Source organism: Dreissena polymorpha, chromosome 1 (genome assembly GCF_020536995.1).
Source record: "Dreissena polymorpha isolate Duluth1 chromosome 1, UMN_Dpol_1.0, whole genome shotgun sequence".
Taxonomy (NCBI): domain Eukaryota; kingdom Metazoa; phylum Mollusca; class Bivalvia; order Myida; family Dreissenidae; genus Dreissena; species Dreissena polymorpha.
The window spans coordinates 77,406,870-77,424,927 of NC_068355.1; the positions used below are offsets into that span (position 1 = coordinate 77,406,870).

The 18,058-nt window shown below is 37.7% G+C and overlaps 2 protein-coding genes across 4 annotated transcripts in view; one reads left to right on the plus strand and one right to left on the minus strand.

Moving 5' to 3' along the window:
* The window catches only part of LOC127836334 (uncharacterized), a 493,739-nt gene that overhangs the window by 244,539 nt on the left and 231,142 nt on the right, over positions 1–18,058 (plus strand). The window lies entirely within an intron of this gene.
* Positions 1–18,058, minus strand: part of LOC127836467 (sushi, von Willebrand factor type A, EGF and pentraxin domain-containing protein 1-like) — a 67,281-nt gene that overhangs the window by 4,023 nt on the left and 45,200 nt on the right. The window contains exons 9-24 of the mRNA XM_052363119.1: positions 17,516–17,695; positions 16,804–16,986; positions 13,547–13,726; positions 12,595–12,792; positions 10,915–11,085; positions 10,090–10,257; positions 9,287–9,487; positions 8,889–8,978; positions 6,789–6,866; positions 5,373–5,573; positions 4,931–5,098; positions 3,761–3,811; positions 3,369–3,563; positions 2,798–2,989; positions 2,121–2,270; positions 66–277 (exon numbers count right to left, since the gene is read on the minus strand). Coding sequence (XP_052219079.1) covers positions 66–277; positions 2,121–2,270; positions 2,798–2,989; positions 3,369–3,563; positions 3,761–3,811; positions 4,931–5,098; positions 5,373–5,573; positions 6,789–6,866; positions 8,889–8,978; positions 9,287–9,487; positions 10,090–10,257; positions 10,915–11,085; positions 12,595–12,792; positions 13,547–13,726; positions 16,804–16,986; positions 17,516–17,695 — 2,618 coding nt within the window. The remainder of the gene's footprint in view (positions 1–65; positions 278–2,120; positions 2,271–2,797; positions 2,990–3,368; positions 3,564–3,760; positions 3,812–4,930; positions 5,099–5,372; positions 5,574–6,788; positions 6,867–8,888; positions 8,979–9,286; positions 9,488–10,089; positions 10,258–10,914; positions 11,086–12,594; positions 12,793–13,546; positions 13,727–16,803; positions 16,987–17,515; positions 17,696–18,058) is intronic.

Genomic DNA, 18,058 nt, shown 5'->3' on the forward strand with positions numbered 1-18,058 from the left:
AATATCTATTCGTCTTCCTTACCATCACCAAAACTTTCACCATGCATTAGACGCCCAGAACTTACGTCGAGTTTCTCCTTGTATCTAAACTTGATCACAAGGTCTCCGTGGAAGGCGGTGTTGGAAAAGCGGTTAATAAGGAGGCGGGAACTTCCGTTGAAGAATCCGCCGCCCTGCCAGGGAACGACCCCTTCGTTGATAACGTAAACGTTTTTACCGGACTTGTCCAGTGTTTTGCTGTTCTCGTCAAAGTTGATAAGGAGCTCAGGGCGGCACACTGCAGACCGATGATGATACAAATAAAACTCCAGAGCACGTGTTAGCTTTACTTAATGAGCTGCATAGTAGTTGTGACTAAATGAGATTTATATTTATATGATATTGTATTGTTTCTCTTTGTCGCAACCAAATCAGGTATACAATACCGTCAAATATTGATTTATTTTCTGAGGTATATTTCATAATAGTAACAGTGTGTGAAGCAAATTTCTAAAATCAGCAATTATTAATATACGTATGACTTTTAAGTTTAAACTTGGTTTATGAATGAGTGTGCAGTAATGTTTGTTTTTTTCGATTATTGCACACATTGTAACATATATTATATCATATACATAATGTATACTTTAAGCTTAAAATAATTGATTGTAAATGTTATGAAAATATATGTCAATATCCTTGTATAAGTATATCGTATGTGTTCATTTTGGCCGGCTTTGGTTTGAATTTTTTACACTAAATGAACTAAAATTATGTTTCATTCACATTCTCTTTTGAATTAAAATAAATTATAATTTTTAACATTATCGTTTATAATTTATGCAAAAAGTACGCGATTGGGTGTTCCAAGGTTTCATATCGTAAATCATTTTTAGACATTAATTACAATAAAATATGTGATTTAATTGTATGGTATCATCACATGTGTCACTTCATTTGTATATGATATAAATCAAAATAGTCCCAAATCAAAACTAAATTCAGTCCATTGTTTCAAAACAAAAACTGATTTTTTACCAAAATTATAGCGTCTTACAAATCAAATAAAACTATTACAAGGCTTGGCCTATCTCCGAAGTTCAAACCGCTATCCCTAGCACCAAACCGAATCAGGAGTTTCCCTAAGGTTAGCAAGCATTCCAAATTCAGACACGCAAACATAAGGAAATGATTGTAAGACTCGCTTTCCTTACTCAAGGTCCACACATCGGCTTATTCAATGCACTGACCGCAAGCTCAATGCTCAATATCCTACCATAACACTAACCATCCAAACTAAAGGTCCCCCCCCCCCCGGGCTGACCAAATACACTGACTGTCCACTAGGCCCAATCATCTACTTCTAGACTCAATTTCTTACTAAATTCTCAGAAACCTATCTTACCTAATACACTGACGGCTAAACTAGTCACAATCCTCTAATATTAGGTTCACACTCATAATTCAATTCCACTACCAAGGCTAACTCAATACACTGACCGCTTACACAAAGCCCCAATGCCCACTATTAGAGTCGGACTCATAAAAAGGTACAGGCAAAGTTTTTTTATTATAATGTCACCCATATTGAAAGGGCCAGACAATTTGGCTTATGATACACCTTTGCGTGTATACCATGTACCTCCCAACTCTTATCACTATGCCAGACGCCAGTCGGATAGAAGTCGGTAACCATTCATTTTTAACTAGCTCGCGGCTCACGAACCGTCCGTATCGGAAAAAGTCCCATGACAAACAACCATTATTCGACAAACGCTTCCCATGGGGCTCAAACCTTGTACCTCCCGATCCCGAGGCTGACGCCTTACCCACTAGGTCACGGCGACCGGCGACTCATAATTCCATGCTCAGAATCAGGCTAACTCAAGACACAGACAGCTAGCTGTATGCCCGATCCTGCACTATAACTCAAGACTTACTAATACCTTCGCTAACTCAAGACTGGCCCGTAAGTCTAGGCCTAAACCCGCCAATTTGACGCAGACTACTTACGCATAGCTTACACTATAGCTAACACAAGACTGGTGGATAACTTTATGCTCAGATACCCATCAGGTATCCTTTATTCTATTCGCCCCCCCCCCCCCTTACCCTTACCCGCGACTCATCCCGAGACCTACCATATCCTGGTACTATGCCGATGTGCAGCGTGCAGTCGCAGTCCAGGACGTTGAAGGCGGTTCCGGGAGCGCACGGCATCCGTAACCAGAAACCGTCACCAATGTGCTGCTCGTATGACGAAATATCAACCAACGGACGCTTATCGCATTCTGCAATAAATGTAAACGGTAAACGTCATTTAACTGCAAGTGACAGTTTGTTTCTTGTTTTATTTTTCAAGTGTTGTAAATAAGTGAAGAAAATGTGAGATAATAATGAGCAAATCTAATAGAAAACGGTATCATAATCTTCATTTCCCTTCTAGTCATGACAATAGTGAAGAAATCGTTGTAAATATTATATTTATTCTTTATCACACACGTAACATACAAGTATATACAAACTAAAATATATAGCTACTAACACGTATAGATTTTTTTGTAATGTTCATACACGATGTTATCAGATTGAACAACTTTATACCTATACCCAAGTTGTCTCTCTTGTAATAACAGTGATGATAAATTATGATAATTCACAAACGCAAAAATCAAATGTGGCTTTATAAGTAGTTGTTTAAGAATAAGCTTTTCTAAGCAAATTTAACCACATCTTACCGATGAGTTGTTTATGTCAATACTGAGCATAAAATCAATTTTAAGCTAACCAGTTTCGGTGTACTGAAACATGTTCTCACCCGGAAACATGTCCTCCCATGGACATTCAGACTCACAGGTAGGATCGTACTCGCAGCCCTTGCCGCCCACATATCGGTAATTCTCCCCGCAGCACTTAGGCACCGAGCGGCCGTTCTGGCACTCCCAGTAGGCGCAGCACTTCCGGCTGTCATGGTGCTTATATGAGTGGAGTCTTGGGTCTAGACACCGGTCTGAAACGGCGGCAGATATGCGGGTGAAATGAGTAACGCACTTTCGACAAAACTACTTGAGAACAAAAGGCGATACTTTTCTACTTAGATCTAGCATTATGAAAAGAAATGGGACCCTTTTCAAATATGCCATAATATTAAACGCATCATGCGGATAAACCTTGAATTACCATTTCTGTAAGTTTCATATCTTTATATATGTTATAGATCTGTGAATTATACATCTGTACAAATCACGCCATACCTGAAATTTACACTTAACTTATAAGAAATGTAATTACTATGACTTTTTATATGAAGTGCTATGAATAACGCAATACAGCGATAAAGGAGGCTTTAAATGCTTTTATTTATTTAGTAACAAACAAACGGCACGCACCTTTCGGGCAGTCGACGTCCCCTGCGGGTCTGCACGTAAGCATGGACTGGTCCCAGAACTGACCAAACGAGCACGGCTTGTACACCGCCTCTATGCCTCCATGGGCGCTGTAGAAGCACTGTACGAACTGGGAGCAATCCAGTGGGTGGTTAATGTATCCGACACCATTTAACATGCGGCAATCGTCGCAAACAGCTGTAAAAGAAAAATAATTTTGGTAATCTTTTGATCTTCACGGTGCGGATCCAAACTTTTTTAATTACAAAATAATCAAACTTCATGAACAATATTTATTTATTTATTTATTTAATTTATTTATATATTTGTAAAGTTACCCTTTTCAATGAGGGTTTTAACAATCAATCGAATGATAGTTAAGAGTTTTTACTTACAAGGGTTATTCTTTACGGGGGCGGGAGTTGTGGAAGTTGTTGTTGTACGAACTAAAATGGGACAAAAAGTTGTACGTTTTCTCTCACAATTATTCCAAAAAAAAGTTCAGATATCAACGGTTCTTTATTTGTGCTTTTGTATTAAAAATCAAACAATGAGATCATTTGACGAATAACACGTATATACCCGTATACTGTATCGAGCAACTATATCAATGACCCATATAACAACAATTTTGCTTACGATGTTTATTTTTTCAACACTACTGAACTATACCAATATGATTCATGTATTAAAAATAAGTGATTTCCAAAATACATAGAGAATAATAGGTTAGTGTTGAATATAGATCAGGTTTATCATGCGAGGCTTAGAAAACAAAAAGCACGAGCATTGGCGTACTTTGATAATGACTGTAGTGTAACCAAGGTCAGTGTATTACTCCGCGTTCTAAAAATAACCGCTGATCAAATAAAAAAAAATAATCAGAATATCGTTCTGTGACAAAAAGTCGTGCGTTACAAATTACAATTTTATTCATATTCTATTGCAAATCTTAAAGTTTTATAACATCAATGTAACATTTAGTTGTTATATACAAGGAACTACATTTGTTAACAACGTAGCCTAACAACGTAACACGTGCCGATGATTATACCAGAAAGTTAATAAACGGGGCTTTAACCAACCGAATTCGCTGGAAAAGTGGGATAAAATATGTTTTCGTTACCACAAAGGCGTTCAAAATTCCGGTTATGTCTACCAGTGGTTTATTTTGGTTTAGGTATTTTAATTATAATAAACCACCATAATTATGTCTTTAAAATATTGTTTGACTCGAATAATCGTTTATCGAGAGTTCTGCATTGAATTTGGTGTAACATACGAAGTTAGAAATAGTTGCGTCCTAAATACTTGCAAAAACACATCTTAAGATAACGTGTCGAATGACATAAATTGTGTTGTTTAACCCCGTAAAATGAAAACAGTTATCAACAAAAAAAACTTACTTTAGAACAAGAGATATAACATATAAGATGCAAGATGGAGTCAATCAATGAACACTCTTTATTATATTTATTTTATGTACTATGTAGAAAATGTCGACCGCAAAATATAATGAATAACATGTCAATATAATAGGTATAACGAACAATTGATCTACTTACGAGCGCACATAAACTCAGGTTTTGACCACAGTCCAGTGCCCAAGCACGTGATCACGTCTTGTCCGACGAGATCGTAACCCTCGGCGCATGCGTACTTGCGGACTGAGCCAACGGTCACCGGGCCCATGTTTGAGTAAGCGTTCGCTACATCCGGCGGTCTTCCGCAGTCTTTAAAAACCAATATTTTGTTGAAATTACAAATATCCAATGCAAATGAAGATACTTTAGACAGTGTTGCATTATTGTACCATTTACAATACTTTTCACAACAATGTAGTTTTGTATTTAAAGTCTATTATCTGTCTTAAAGACGGTATTTAGCACACTTACGTTTCATTAAGAGTATTCTTCGAGTACTTAATAAACACCATGTACGGTTTGCACATTCGTTTTAACTTATCAATAGCACAATTATCATGTATAGTTTGGAAGCACATATTACCTATGCACCTGTTTTTCACCTCCATTATCCATACCGGTTGGAGATACTTATCTTCGCCACCCGGCGCCGGCAAACACGTGACTTCAACAGGTCCCGTAGGCACGTAACCAATCTGACACGTGTATGCGCGCCGACTTCCGACGAGAACATCGCCGACGCCGTCAACCGTGGCGTATTCCACGTTAGGCGGCGCGCTGCAAACTGGTGGGAAAATGGCGCGCTCTGAATTTCTAGTGGCTTCTTTTCATTGTCTCGGTGTCATGGTGTTAAATGATAGCGTAATAATATTAAAATTGTATATCGCGTTTGTTTCGTACGTTTTCAGACTGACTTCACCTGACTTTAATCGATTTTGTTTATTTCAAAATTTAAACTTAATTAATTTAAACTTAAACTTAACCCTTGCTTGAACTGTTTTCAGATCTTTCTTGACAAACATTAACATAAATTGATGAAGCTTAAGTATTAGTATAACTTATGATTTTCTATGTACACATAATACAATTGTATGTGTCCGTATTAAAATATTGCGTTATTTCAATCGTATACAAGGCAATCGATAAACAAACATACAACTATATCATATACCATTTTACCATGTTCATAGACGAGTTGAGGTTTTGTTTTAAAATCGATACTACACAACCGAAGATAAAGAGAATGTTGTACCTATCTAACAATACTCTACAATTAATAATACTGTGTATGAAGATTACGAAATTGTTGTTTTTTACTTAAAGATGGTTACACATGCATGATATTACACCTAAGCCCCTCCGATCAAGCGAAGCAAAAGTTAACCAAGCCATATTCACCCATGCATGTAGACACAATGAACGCCACAGGACAGGTGCAAACGTTATACATATTTTTTACTATTATTTTATAAACAATACATCAAGATTTGTACCCGTTATTAAAAAAATGACAGAAGACATATGTAAAACAAGTACCTTATATCCCATATATAGCATGTAAATTATATAATTGAGTCGTGTTCTTAGAAAACTGGGCATACTGCATGTGCGTAAAGTGTCGTCCCAGATTAGCCTGTGCAATCAGCACAGGCTAATCAGGGACGAAACTTTACGCTTTTATGGCATTTTTCGTTTAAATGAAGTCTCTTTTTTGCAAAAATCCAATTAAGGTGGAAAGTGTCGTCCCTCATTAGCCTGTGCGAACTACACAGGCTAATCTGGGACGACACTTTCCGGACATGAACACAGGCTAATCTAGGACGACACTTTTCGCACATGAATTAAGTTTTTCGAGAACGAGACTCAAAAACAGAGATGAATTGATAAAGGAATGTGTTATTGTATTGGTGAGAGAATACATACAAACACATATGAAAAATCACATACACTCGACATCAATTTTTTTCTCAACTTCTCAATTTCAAGTTATGATATTTACCGATGCACTTAAATTCTGGAGGTGACCATTCAGCATTCTGCATGCAGAAAGAATATGGTGGCGCGGACGGGACATATCCTTAAATATAAAACAATATATAAAGATGTGTATACAGAAAACTTGACACACATTCTTACCACACAGACATTTAAATACAAACATACAACAATTAAAGTCATATCTTGCCAAAAACTACACCATGCTTCAAATCAAAGTACTGACAGTACTGGTGTGACGATGCTTTTGAAGAGGATTGATATAAAAGCATCTATTTAAGTGTATCTACATCACCACAATTGTGTATGTGGGTACGAAAATTTGTAGAAGAAAAAAATGGGTGCGAAAATTTTGGGTACAAAAATTATGCCCCAAAAAATTTGGTACGAAAAAAGATTTGGTTATGAAAAATAATTGGGGTAGGAAAAAAAATTAGGTACGAAAAAAATTTGGGTACGAGCAAAACTTTGGGAATGAAAAAAAATTGGGTACCAAAAAATTGGGTACGAAAAATGTAGGGTACGAAATAAAAAAATTGGGGGTACGGGGAAGTAGTACCCGTGGGGAACTTGATCCATTCAGCGAAACTGGGAGGCTGATTACATTCTCGATCAAATATAACAAGAAATATCTTTTAACAGATATTCGACGTGTATTTTCTGTACCACTTATCTTAAAAAAAACGTTCTGTTACAGTAAAACTTTGTGGGTTATAACATTACGTTTCAGCATATAAATTCAAAACTTGACATGCTCTTTAATTACACCATGCTCTTTAATTTCAAATGTATATCATACCAAACTTTATGAACATATAATTTTTCTCTTTTGATTATTGTTTGTTTTCTCTAATTCAATAAGCTTAGGCATGTTTGTTCGTTAAGTACGGCAATAATTTCATGATGATTCCCGAAAGTAGGTATGAGCATGTGTTCGCCCATGAACACATGGTAAGGTTAACTAAATCTCCGCGATATGACCTAATATGTGTTTAAAACAGCAAACAATATCCAGCAAACGAATGAATTATCAAACATAGTATGTGCACTGATGTGCCTCTGTAATTTCTGTTTGAAAAGTTTATTAAATATGCGAAATGAGAAAGCACGCATAAGAGCGAGTTTCACAGATGTCATGTGTGTGTATCAGAGTTTATTTACAGGTCCTACCGGCCTCTTCACGAGGTCTTTGAGGTCCGACCTGACCACACAGATGTCATACGGCTATTATGCTGGTTATATACCATAGTCGCTACAACGTTTACAAATGGCAGGTTCGAAACAATTCGTTTTCTTTACACTCATGATCGCGTTGAAAGTTAATTATACAGGTTTTAATTCGCAATTTATTTTCTTAATCACGACAAATGTCAAATACAATACAGAAAATGCATAGTTGTTTCATTGATCTATAAACATATAATGGATTGAATATAACTGATTTAAAATTAACGTTTTCAAACTATTATTAAATCTTTTCCCCAGAATATGCTGTCCTATTTATAGCTAAGCTTTCTATACCTTTATCAATGATAATCAGCGAGGTATGCCGATTAGAAAAATCGAGCTATCTCAATCGGACTGGCTCGGTCTTTTACATAGGTCGCCATTGTGAAGAATTTTTTCATGGTATGATAACTTAGACGAGCTGCTTCGCAGCATCGTCAAAAATCCCTTGTTTTAACTTACAGAGCGCATCTTCACGACCGTTAATCTCTGTCGCCACCTCTTTTTTGAGATGCATTTATAAACGAGCGAATGATAATCCCAGATGGCGCTAAATATATGAAGTTTTTTTTTAATAAATGAAGACATCTACGGTGAGATGGTTTATAAGCGATTTTAACATATTTCTTATTAGTTTAAGAATAATAACGGTTATCACAAGCTTATCTGAAAGTTAGCAGTCTGAATGTAATCAAGCAGGATACATTTTTGACAGGTTTTGATCTTAATAGATAATGATATCATTTTCCTTCTTAATGTATACGTTTGTCCCGTTAACAAGTTTATGAGATAGCTTTTACTTAATTCGAAATAATGTACTGAATTTAACATAAAGTCTGATATGACAATAACAAATCTAAAGAATAAAATGGCTGACCTTTGTCGCAAACGTAGCTGATCTGACTTCCGATGGTTTTAGTTGCAGGTATGGCTTGCGCATTGGGAACAATGAATGGTTCCCCACAATCTGAAAAGAAAGACAAGTTTGATGCAAAACAAGCTGCGTTAGTCAAGTCGCTATGTAATTCTTACACTGTCATTCCAACGATAATTTCATTTTTATAGGCTTAAGTAAAACACTGGACTTTAAGTTCTGTTTGAAATATTCTTACTCTTAAACAGAAAGATAGAAACCTATGCAAATAAATAAACATGTATATGATTCTGATGAGTTCACAAATACAAACACGCTCATAGCAAAAATTCAGCAACATGAACTTCAAACATAAAAAAAAAATACGATATTGAGACCTTCAAATAAGATCATATAATTACCTTTACAGAAGTGCACTGGTGTCGACCAGTCAGGGACGACAACTGATGGTCCTGCAGTTATCGCCTGTGGCACGGCGCACGTGGATGTGATGTCCCCTGTGTTAAGGTAGCCGGGTAAGCACGTGTACCGTCGTACCGAGCCCACCAGGTTGTCTCCGGGCTCAAGTACCGCGTACTTAGCTGGGTAGGGGTCGGGGCAGGCTGCAGCAAAGAAGGACGGGTTTTATAAATGTTTTGCTTATCAATATTTAAGTCAACTCTCTGTCCATTATTAGTCAGCCACAAAACGTTGAAGCATTTTCTGCCATTTTGAAAAGAAAAAAGATTCTTGTAACATCACACGAGGCACAGCAATGAACAGTCTCTGAGTAGGAAGACTGAACATATCCAACTTTGTCCACGGAAGTAAAGCAATGATGAAAAGCATCAGCATCAGTTGCCAGCAAATGTTGAGACCGCACTGACGATCTGCCCCCCCCCCCCAAAAAAAAAAGGCAAAATACAAATACAAACAACACCATTAGAACCCAAAGGCCACTATCTCAACAGAAGAGAAGAGAACAGTGACACAAGCAAGTAAGTCCTGCTGACGCTGGTCATGTTTGAGAAAGGCATCACTTATATTCAACACTGTAACCACAACAGCATGCACAGTTAGAAGTGAAAGGAATATATATATGTATGCCTTTATTTTGTTAATTCTTATTTATGCAATACTAAACATTCACAAAATCCCTACATACGTTTTTTTTGTTTCTTCAGACTTCAAAACTGAGATCAGAGATGAACTAAACTATACTTACCGACGCATGCAAACTCTACGGGTGTCCACGCGGGTCCTGGTATACACTCGATGATTGGTTTCTGACTGGGCACGTAGCCGGGACGGCAGACGTACTCGCGCACCGAGCCAATAGTGTGCATTCCCGGTAACACATCCGCGTAAGCCACCTTGGGGACCGGGCCGCAAGCTGCCAGGATATTAGATATATGTATAACACACCATTTTCGTTTTCATATCCATGTGTCGCATTCTGAGAAAACTGGGCATAATGCATGTGCGTAAAGTTTCGTCCTAGATTAGCATGTGCAGTTCGCACAGGCTAATCAGGGACGAAACTTTCCGCTTTTATGGTATTTTTCGTTTAAAGGAAGTCCCTTCTTACCGAAAATCTTGTTAAGCCGGAAAGTGTCGTCCCTGATTAGCCTGTGCGGACTGCACAGGATAATCTGGAACGACACTTTACGCACAGGCATTATGCCCAGTTTTCTCAGAACGCGACACATATTATTAATAACAAGAAAACGACCATTGCTTTTACTACCAGTGGTCATACTGCTACAGCTCCTACACCTCGCATAGTAAGGCCGGCACTGAAACCAAACCACTGCCTTGTATACGATTACAATACTACAGCTACTACTTGAAATACAAATAGCACTATCATCGCAACAATATCAATACTAGTAACTCAAACTTTAACCCTAGTTCACAAAATATATATCAGCGTATTGTTGAACTATGTATACGAACACTAATTTTAAAAATATCAGATAACACACTATAATACTTGTAAACGCCTGAAATCAACAGTAAAATTGTCCAATAAAATACTAAAAGTATTTACCGAGGCACGAGTGTTCGGGAACTGACCACTGTCCGCTGGGAAGGCAGGTGATTATGATCGGGCCGGTTGCGAAGTGATCGTTGTCACAGACGTATTTTCGGGAACTGCCCACCAGGTTCGAGCCGCCCATCTCCAGCAGGGCGAAGTTCAACGGAGGCGGGTCCGGGCAGGCTAACAACGAGAGGGTCGTTACTTTGGTAATAATAAGAGTCGTGTTCTAAAAAAGTGCCGTGGCTAATAAGAGACGACACGTTCCGGTTAGAGTGGATTTTTATTCAAAAGAGATTTCCTTTTTACAAAAATTTAATGCTGAAGGTGGCGTCTACAATTAGTCTGTAAAACTGCTCAGTCTAATCTGGGACAACACCTAAAGCGCATGCGTAAACACAGAAAGTGCGCATTGGTCGTGACTTAATAGGTACTGTGTGAAAATTAAGGGTCATATGAATCGCGTTCTAAGAAAACTGGGCTTAATGCATGTGCGTACAGTGTCGTCTCAGAGTAGCCTGTGCAGTTCGCACAGGCTAATCAGGGACGACACTTTCCGTTTTTATGAAATGTTTCGTTTGAATGAAGTCTCTTCTTAGCAAAAATCCAATGAAGGCAGAAAGTGTCGTCCCTGTTAAGCCTGTGCAGGCTAATCTGGGACGACACTTTACGCGCATGCATTATGCCCAGTTTTCTCAGAACACGACTAATATAATTAGTTAAGTTAATCTTCGACACGATGGTCTTTGATTGATTTATTTATTGATTTTATTTGGTAAACATATGAACATATTATAGTTACTACATAATGCAGACAACATGAAATATATTATCACAGCAATATACATAGTAAACCATGGAATGCACACACAATACCAAGGATAACACAAAAAAAAGAAAAATGATTTTCACTTATTTCCATTGTGGTTTTTGATATTGGTGGCAGTAACCATGAAACAGTCATGTATTAAATATTTAATAATTTATATGTATCAAATATGTATTGTTTAATGTATCAAGTATATTATTGAATGAGTTATGACAAATATTATCACATGTTCGTTATATCACAGAAGTTGCATAAAAAAGTATCACACTGCATATGTAGTTAATAAACACACTTTGTAGCACACTAAGAGTTTGAAAATAAACAAGCAAATTCGTTGAATTGATATCCCCCGACAACATGCTTCTGGACACAAAAGTGTTATTTTTGACACTAAAAAAAGCATTTTTTCAAGATACAAAGGGCCATAACTCCTTTATTATCCAATGGTGTACTTTGATAATATATTATTAATTAAGTTATACTTTATACAATGAGCGGTTCGGGAATTATACGTGCGGCTAATTGTGTTGTTTTATGTGGATGTAAGGCCCATAATAGCATGGGCACTGAATTAATATTTTACCAGCTAACATAGACCTGCAGCCCATTCTACGTACCTTAGCTGTAACGAGGTTAACATTTAGTAATAGTTTGTACCGTTAAACAGTTAGCCTTTTAAACAAAGAATAAACTCATTATCCTCCACTCGAAATATATATTTTTATTGTATCGCAGCTTGGTATTATATTGCCATTTTAGTGTTTTAACTATAATTATATTAATATTGTTTTTTCAACGGCTATGAACATAACCACTTAAAATACCACAAAATACGAACCAATACGAACACAAGAAACACGTACCAATACAAAAGTGGGACGGTGGTCCCCAGAATGCTCGCCCCTTTCCCTCCATCACTTCCGCTAGACACTCGATGACGATCGGGCCTGCCACAGTGGGTACGAACCCTTCCATGCACGAGTAGTAGCGCTGGTTGCCAACGAAGTTGTCGCCTTTGAGGTCGAGGATAGCGTTAGGAAGGATCGGAGGATTGGTGCAAGCTGCAAGATTACAGGCACAAACACATACATGTTGGTTTGCAACTGTTATGTCGTACAATTCTAACTCTATTGATAGATGAATATGGATCTACAATCCTTCTTATTAATTCAACCGCAAATGATGTGAAATAATTATTATCCGAAGTCCAACATCGGATACGTTCGGAGAACGACTGGGTTAGCCATGTTTTTTTTTTATTAATTAAGCGTTAAGTCCGATCGTTATGCAACAACTACAGCAACCTCCGCGCAGAGATTTAACTGGAACCAGCGTAGCTGGATCAAACTCTTTGTGAGAGCAATGAACGACAACTCTGCGCGGAGATTGCAACTACAGATACAAATAAGTCGTCTAGGGTTCGGCCAGTTTTAAGATGAATAGTTTTTATTGAAATACTTCAATAACCGATATGGAACACACATAAATCGAAACAAAATAAAATACTGAGATTAGTGATTGAGATTAAAATACTGATGATTCTAATGTTGTTTTCTATGTTGATTGTCCTTTGGAACCATATTTCTACCTTAATATGCTTAATTACATAGTAGTATCTAAATGTTCCGATGTGTGAACCCTTTTTTTCCAACCGGTGTGTTAAGTTGTATCTGTTAGCTTAATCACGGTTATTTTAAAGTAGATTGCAACCTATATATGTTTAAAAGCAACCCAATAATACGATTATGTACGCTCAGTTGTCACAATATCGTCCTCGCAGCTTTATAATTATCATTAACCCACGCGACCACTTACTAATGCATGTGTTCTCGGGCGCGGTCCACATTGGCCCCCCGGTGCTAGTGATGCAGCCCACCTCTATGGGCCCCGTCGCCACGAAACCCTTCATACACTGGTACCGCCGCACGCTGCCCACCAACGTGTCTCCCAACGGATCCAGGATGGCGTTTTGGATCAACGGCGGAGCTATGCAGGCTTTAACGATAAAGAAAACACAAGCATAAAGTCTAACAATTTCCGAGCATACGCTATTTTAAACAAGCACCAGCTATTGTAAAATCTCACCGGCTTTCGTAAGATGTCATTTTATATTTAAATTCTGACCAGCCTTTGTAAAATGTCATTGATGTTTTGTTTAGTTTTACAACATGTTTATAAATGTCCCTTTTTATTTTACCTCCAGCTAGCTATTGTAATATGTAATAAGCTATTTTAATATCTCACCAGCCTTTGGAAAATAGAATTATGTATTGTGCAATCCAACCAGCTAATGTAAGATGCGTTTGGACTTAGTCTTATTTAAAAAGTATTTTAAAGTTATAAGGCAGCTAGACAGAAAGAAAAAAACGTTTAAGATGTTAGTCGTCGCTTAACTTTCAGAGATGGTGTATAGTATTGCTGTATATGCATATGTCTGTTAGATGATGTAGCATTTTATGAAAGGTAAATTTGCATAAGCCTCAAAAATGTCTCACGGGCACAACAACTGACCGTTTTTACTGGGCCTAAATTTCATTCACTTCGCCAATGGTTAACAAACTAACACTATAAGCAGAACATCAGAACATGTTTTGGAGAGTCAGTTTCCGTTTTACAAAATCTTACATATTGAACAAGCGTATTATTAACAACTTGAAAAATAACATTAGAACTGTCGTTTTTAAGAATTCAGTTTTTAATCAGATAAAAAAATGATTTTTTATAAATAATTTACTCATCAACATGAACTTTCCTGGTTTCAAAACATGACAACTTTTAATACGTGATTTTTACTTGCGTTATTAACATGCCTAATAAATGCAAATCGCAAATGCGGTTATAATAAACAATGTACATCTTGTTGTTAACAGGGAAAAACAAACTAGCAATGATGTCATCACTAAAATTTTCAGAGTACTGTGGAGCAACGAAGAATGTCACAAAAGTAGCTTAAGAAAATTAAGACAGATGTGTGAAAGATGGGATATCTTTATTTTTTTATTTTCCACAACTATTTTATCATAAAACTATGAAATATGAATAGGCCAACCTTTTTTTAACAATATCAAGATAAAAAGAAGAGTTTTTTTGTTCAGGAAGAAAACTGTACTACACAAATCTAGTCTCTGAAAAATAAAGGGTCATAAGTCCACATTTGCTATGGAAATTTGCCCATCATCAAACTTGACTTTAATGTTCTAACCACAACTATGTTTGATATTTTAGTAAGAATCGAAGTTGATATAGAGAATGGAATCGGTTAAATGATAAATTCAGATATATTAAGGGCAATAACTTAACCAACTTAGGGCGATTCTTCTGGTAACATTGTATTTAACTTTGCTTAGTTATTTATTGTACAAGCAATTTCGTGAAGTTTGTTTAAGATATATAACTTAGATTTAAAGAATAATGTCACATTAAGATTTTATGGTTTTAGATAAAAAATGTTACCGCCGTCTTCGCGGAGGTCATAAATATCAAAGTACAGTCACATGATTGTCACACATCTTTTAGATGGAGTGAGAAATTAACGACCCTCGACTTGTGATTTCATATAATTAAATTAATGGATTATCAAAATAGCAAATTACTGTGGTTCTTTACTATCCATTATCTTGTGATAATCACTCATGTAAAAGAAATCACGTAAGACAAAAGAGAAACAAATCTGTATTGCTATTTTATGCTGATTAATAACATCTGTAATTCTATCACTTTAATTCTAATATAACTTATTGCGAATAAATTTGTTGTAGTAATTTGTCAAAAAGTAATATCAAACTAATATTTTTATCCCATCATCAGACGTGCATTGTCGAAATAAACCACTGTGGAATAAATTTTCCTTTATTTCAGCAGTGCTGAAATATAGCTGTCACGCGCGGCGAAGAATGTTCATATTACTCGGAATCAACTATAAAGTAATCATTTTTAGTAAAATCGAATCAGATTCAACAAAACAAACAATTTGATACCAAGATGTAATATAGTTTTATCACATAATGCAACTCAAAAAGCAAATAAACATTATTTACAAATATTAAGTGCGCGTACTCGTGACGTCATTATTAACACGTCATACGACACAATGCATGTAGTTTCACGCTAAAGATGCAGTTGTTTAGTGTCTGTTTTTTTCATTATTTCTTAAAAATCGGGGACCTGGAGGTATAATAAACGAAAAAACAGGTTGGTTACTGATCTTTTTGTAATGTATTAGGCTCGACACGATTAAAATAATGAAACAATGTTTGCTTAAAATATCTTTGGAATTTTCCGTCTAGTTCGATTTTCCTATTCTATGTTTAAAGAAATAATTTACGACTAAGAAAATTGATGGGATAAATCGAATACTAGGTCGGTGCCGAATAAAGCAAAGTTTATCTTGCTCGGCACGAAAATCTGAACCACTCGCCAAGGCTCGTGGTTCAGATTTTCTAAGCCTCGCAAAATAAACTTTGCTTTATTCGGCACCGACCTAGTATTCTCTATATAACGTTCGTTACCATATATAGTGGCACATTTGGTGCGCTGACATCGGTACACTTGAACTTACCGACGCGTCTACCGATGCACTGATACTCGGGCCCAGACCAGATCTCACATGCGGTCTTTTCAATCGCCTACCGACGAACTGATACTCGGGCCCAGACCAGATCTCACATGCGGTATTTGCAATCGCCTACCGATGAACTGATACTCGGGTTAAGACCAGATCTCACATGCGGTCTTTTCAATCGCCTACCGACGAACTGATACTCGGGCCCAGACCAGATCTCACATGCGGTCTTTGCAATCGCCTACCGATGAACTGATACTCGGGTCAAGACCAGATCTCACATGCAGTCTTATCAATCGCTTACCGACGAACTGATACTCGGGCCCAGACCAGATCTCGCATGCGGTCTTTTCAATCGCCTACCGACGAACTGATGCTCGGGCCCAGACCAGATCTCACATGCTATCTGATCAATCGCTTACCGAAGCACTGATGCTCGGCTCTAGACCAGAATGCTACCCCGTTCACATATACTATGGTAATCTCGCATGCGGTCTTATCAATCGCTTACCGACGCACTGATGCTCGGGCCCGGTCCAGATTGGGACGTTGCCGTTTGCGGCCTCGCATATGACCTTAATGGGACCGGTGGGCTGGAACCCCTTGAGGCACTGGTATTCGCGTATTGTGCCCACCAGATTGTCACCGGGGACCAGCAGCAAGGCGTTAGGCAGTTTTGGGGGATTGTCACAAGCTGCAAGGGCGAACATGTAAGTACATGACAGAATTCGCATTATGGCTGTGTGGATTATTTAATGGTAAAAATACTTACGTACAACAGGAAATCAAGTGTTGACGGTATGAAAATAATTAGAATAAAGATTATACTCCTCAGAATAGATTTAACAGATATTAAAGCAGTAAAGACGTAAGAATGCGTTAGAAATAATGAGCTTATAATGATCTGTAGAAAAAAGTAGGTCTAAGAACAGTACAGTTGCATGACTATATGAGTCTCGTTCTAAAAAACTGGGCTCCATGCATGTGCTTGAAGTGTCGTCCCAGATTAACCTGTGCAGTCAACACAGGCTAATCAGGGACGACACTTTCCGTTTTTATGGTATTTTTTGTTTCAAGCAAGTCCCTCTTTACCGAAAATCAAGTTTAGGCGGAAAGTGTCGTCCCTGATTAGCCTGTGCGGACTGCACAAGCTAATCTGGGACGACACTTTAAGCACATGCATTGAGCCCAGTTTTGTCAGAACACGACTCATATGTACTTACGTATACACTTGTTGCCGTTGAACCTCCAGTAAGTGGCGCCCTTGTCTCCCACGCATATCGCCTCGATGGGCCCAGTGGGGTGAAAGCCGGGGATACACTTGTAAAGACGGATACTGTTCACCAGCTGTCCACCCTCCGGGCTTACCACCATGAAATCAACCTTTGGCGGAGGGCCGCACGCTGAAATATGCAAGCTTACTTAAGTTTGGTTGGTGGGTTCCGTACCGGACTGGTCGGATTTCCGCTGGGCACTTAAGTGCACACTAAGCCAACACGCAACACCAGACGTAGTTAAATAAATGAACTGCCATCTGGGAAACAGGACTAAATGCATGCATATGAGTAAAGTTCCGCCCTAAATTAAGCATGTGTAGCTCACACAGGCTAATCAGGATCTACATTTCGAAATATATGGGGTCTGATTAAGAAGAGACTTCTCTTTAACGAAACATTAAACGGAGATTGTCGTCTAAAGTAAGCGTGTGCAGTCCGCCATGTCTAATCATCCATGATTTCCGGTCCAGGTTAGCGTGTCCGCCAAGG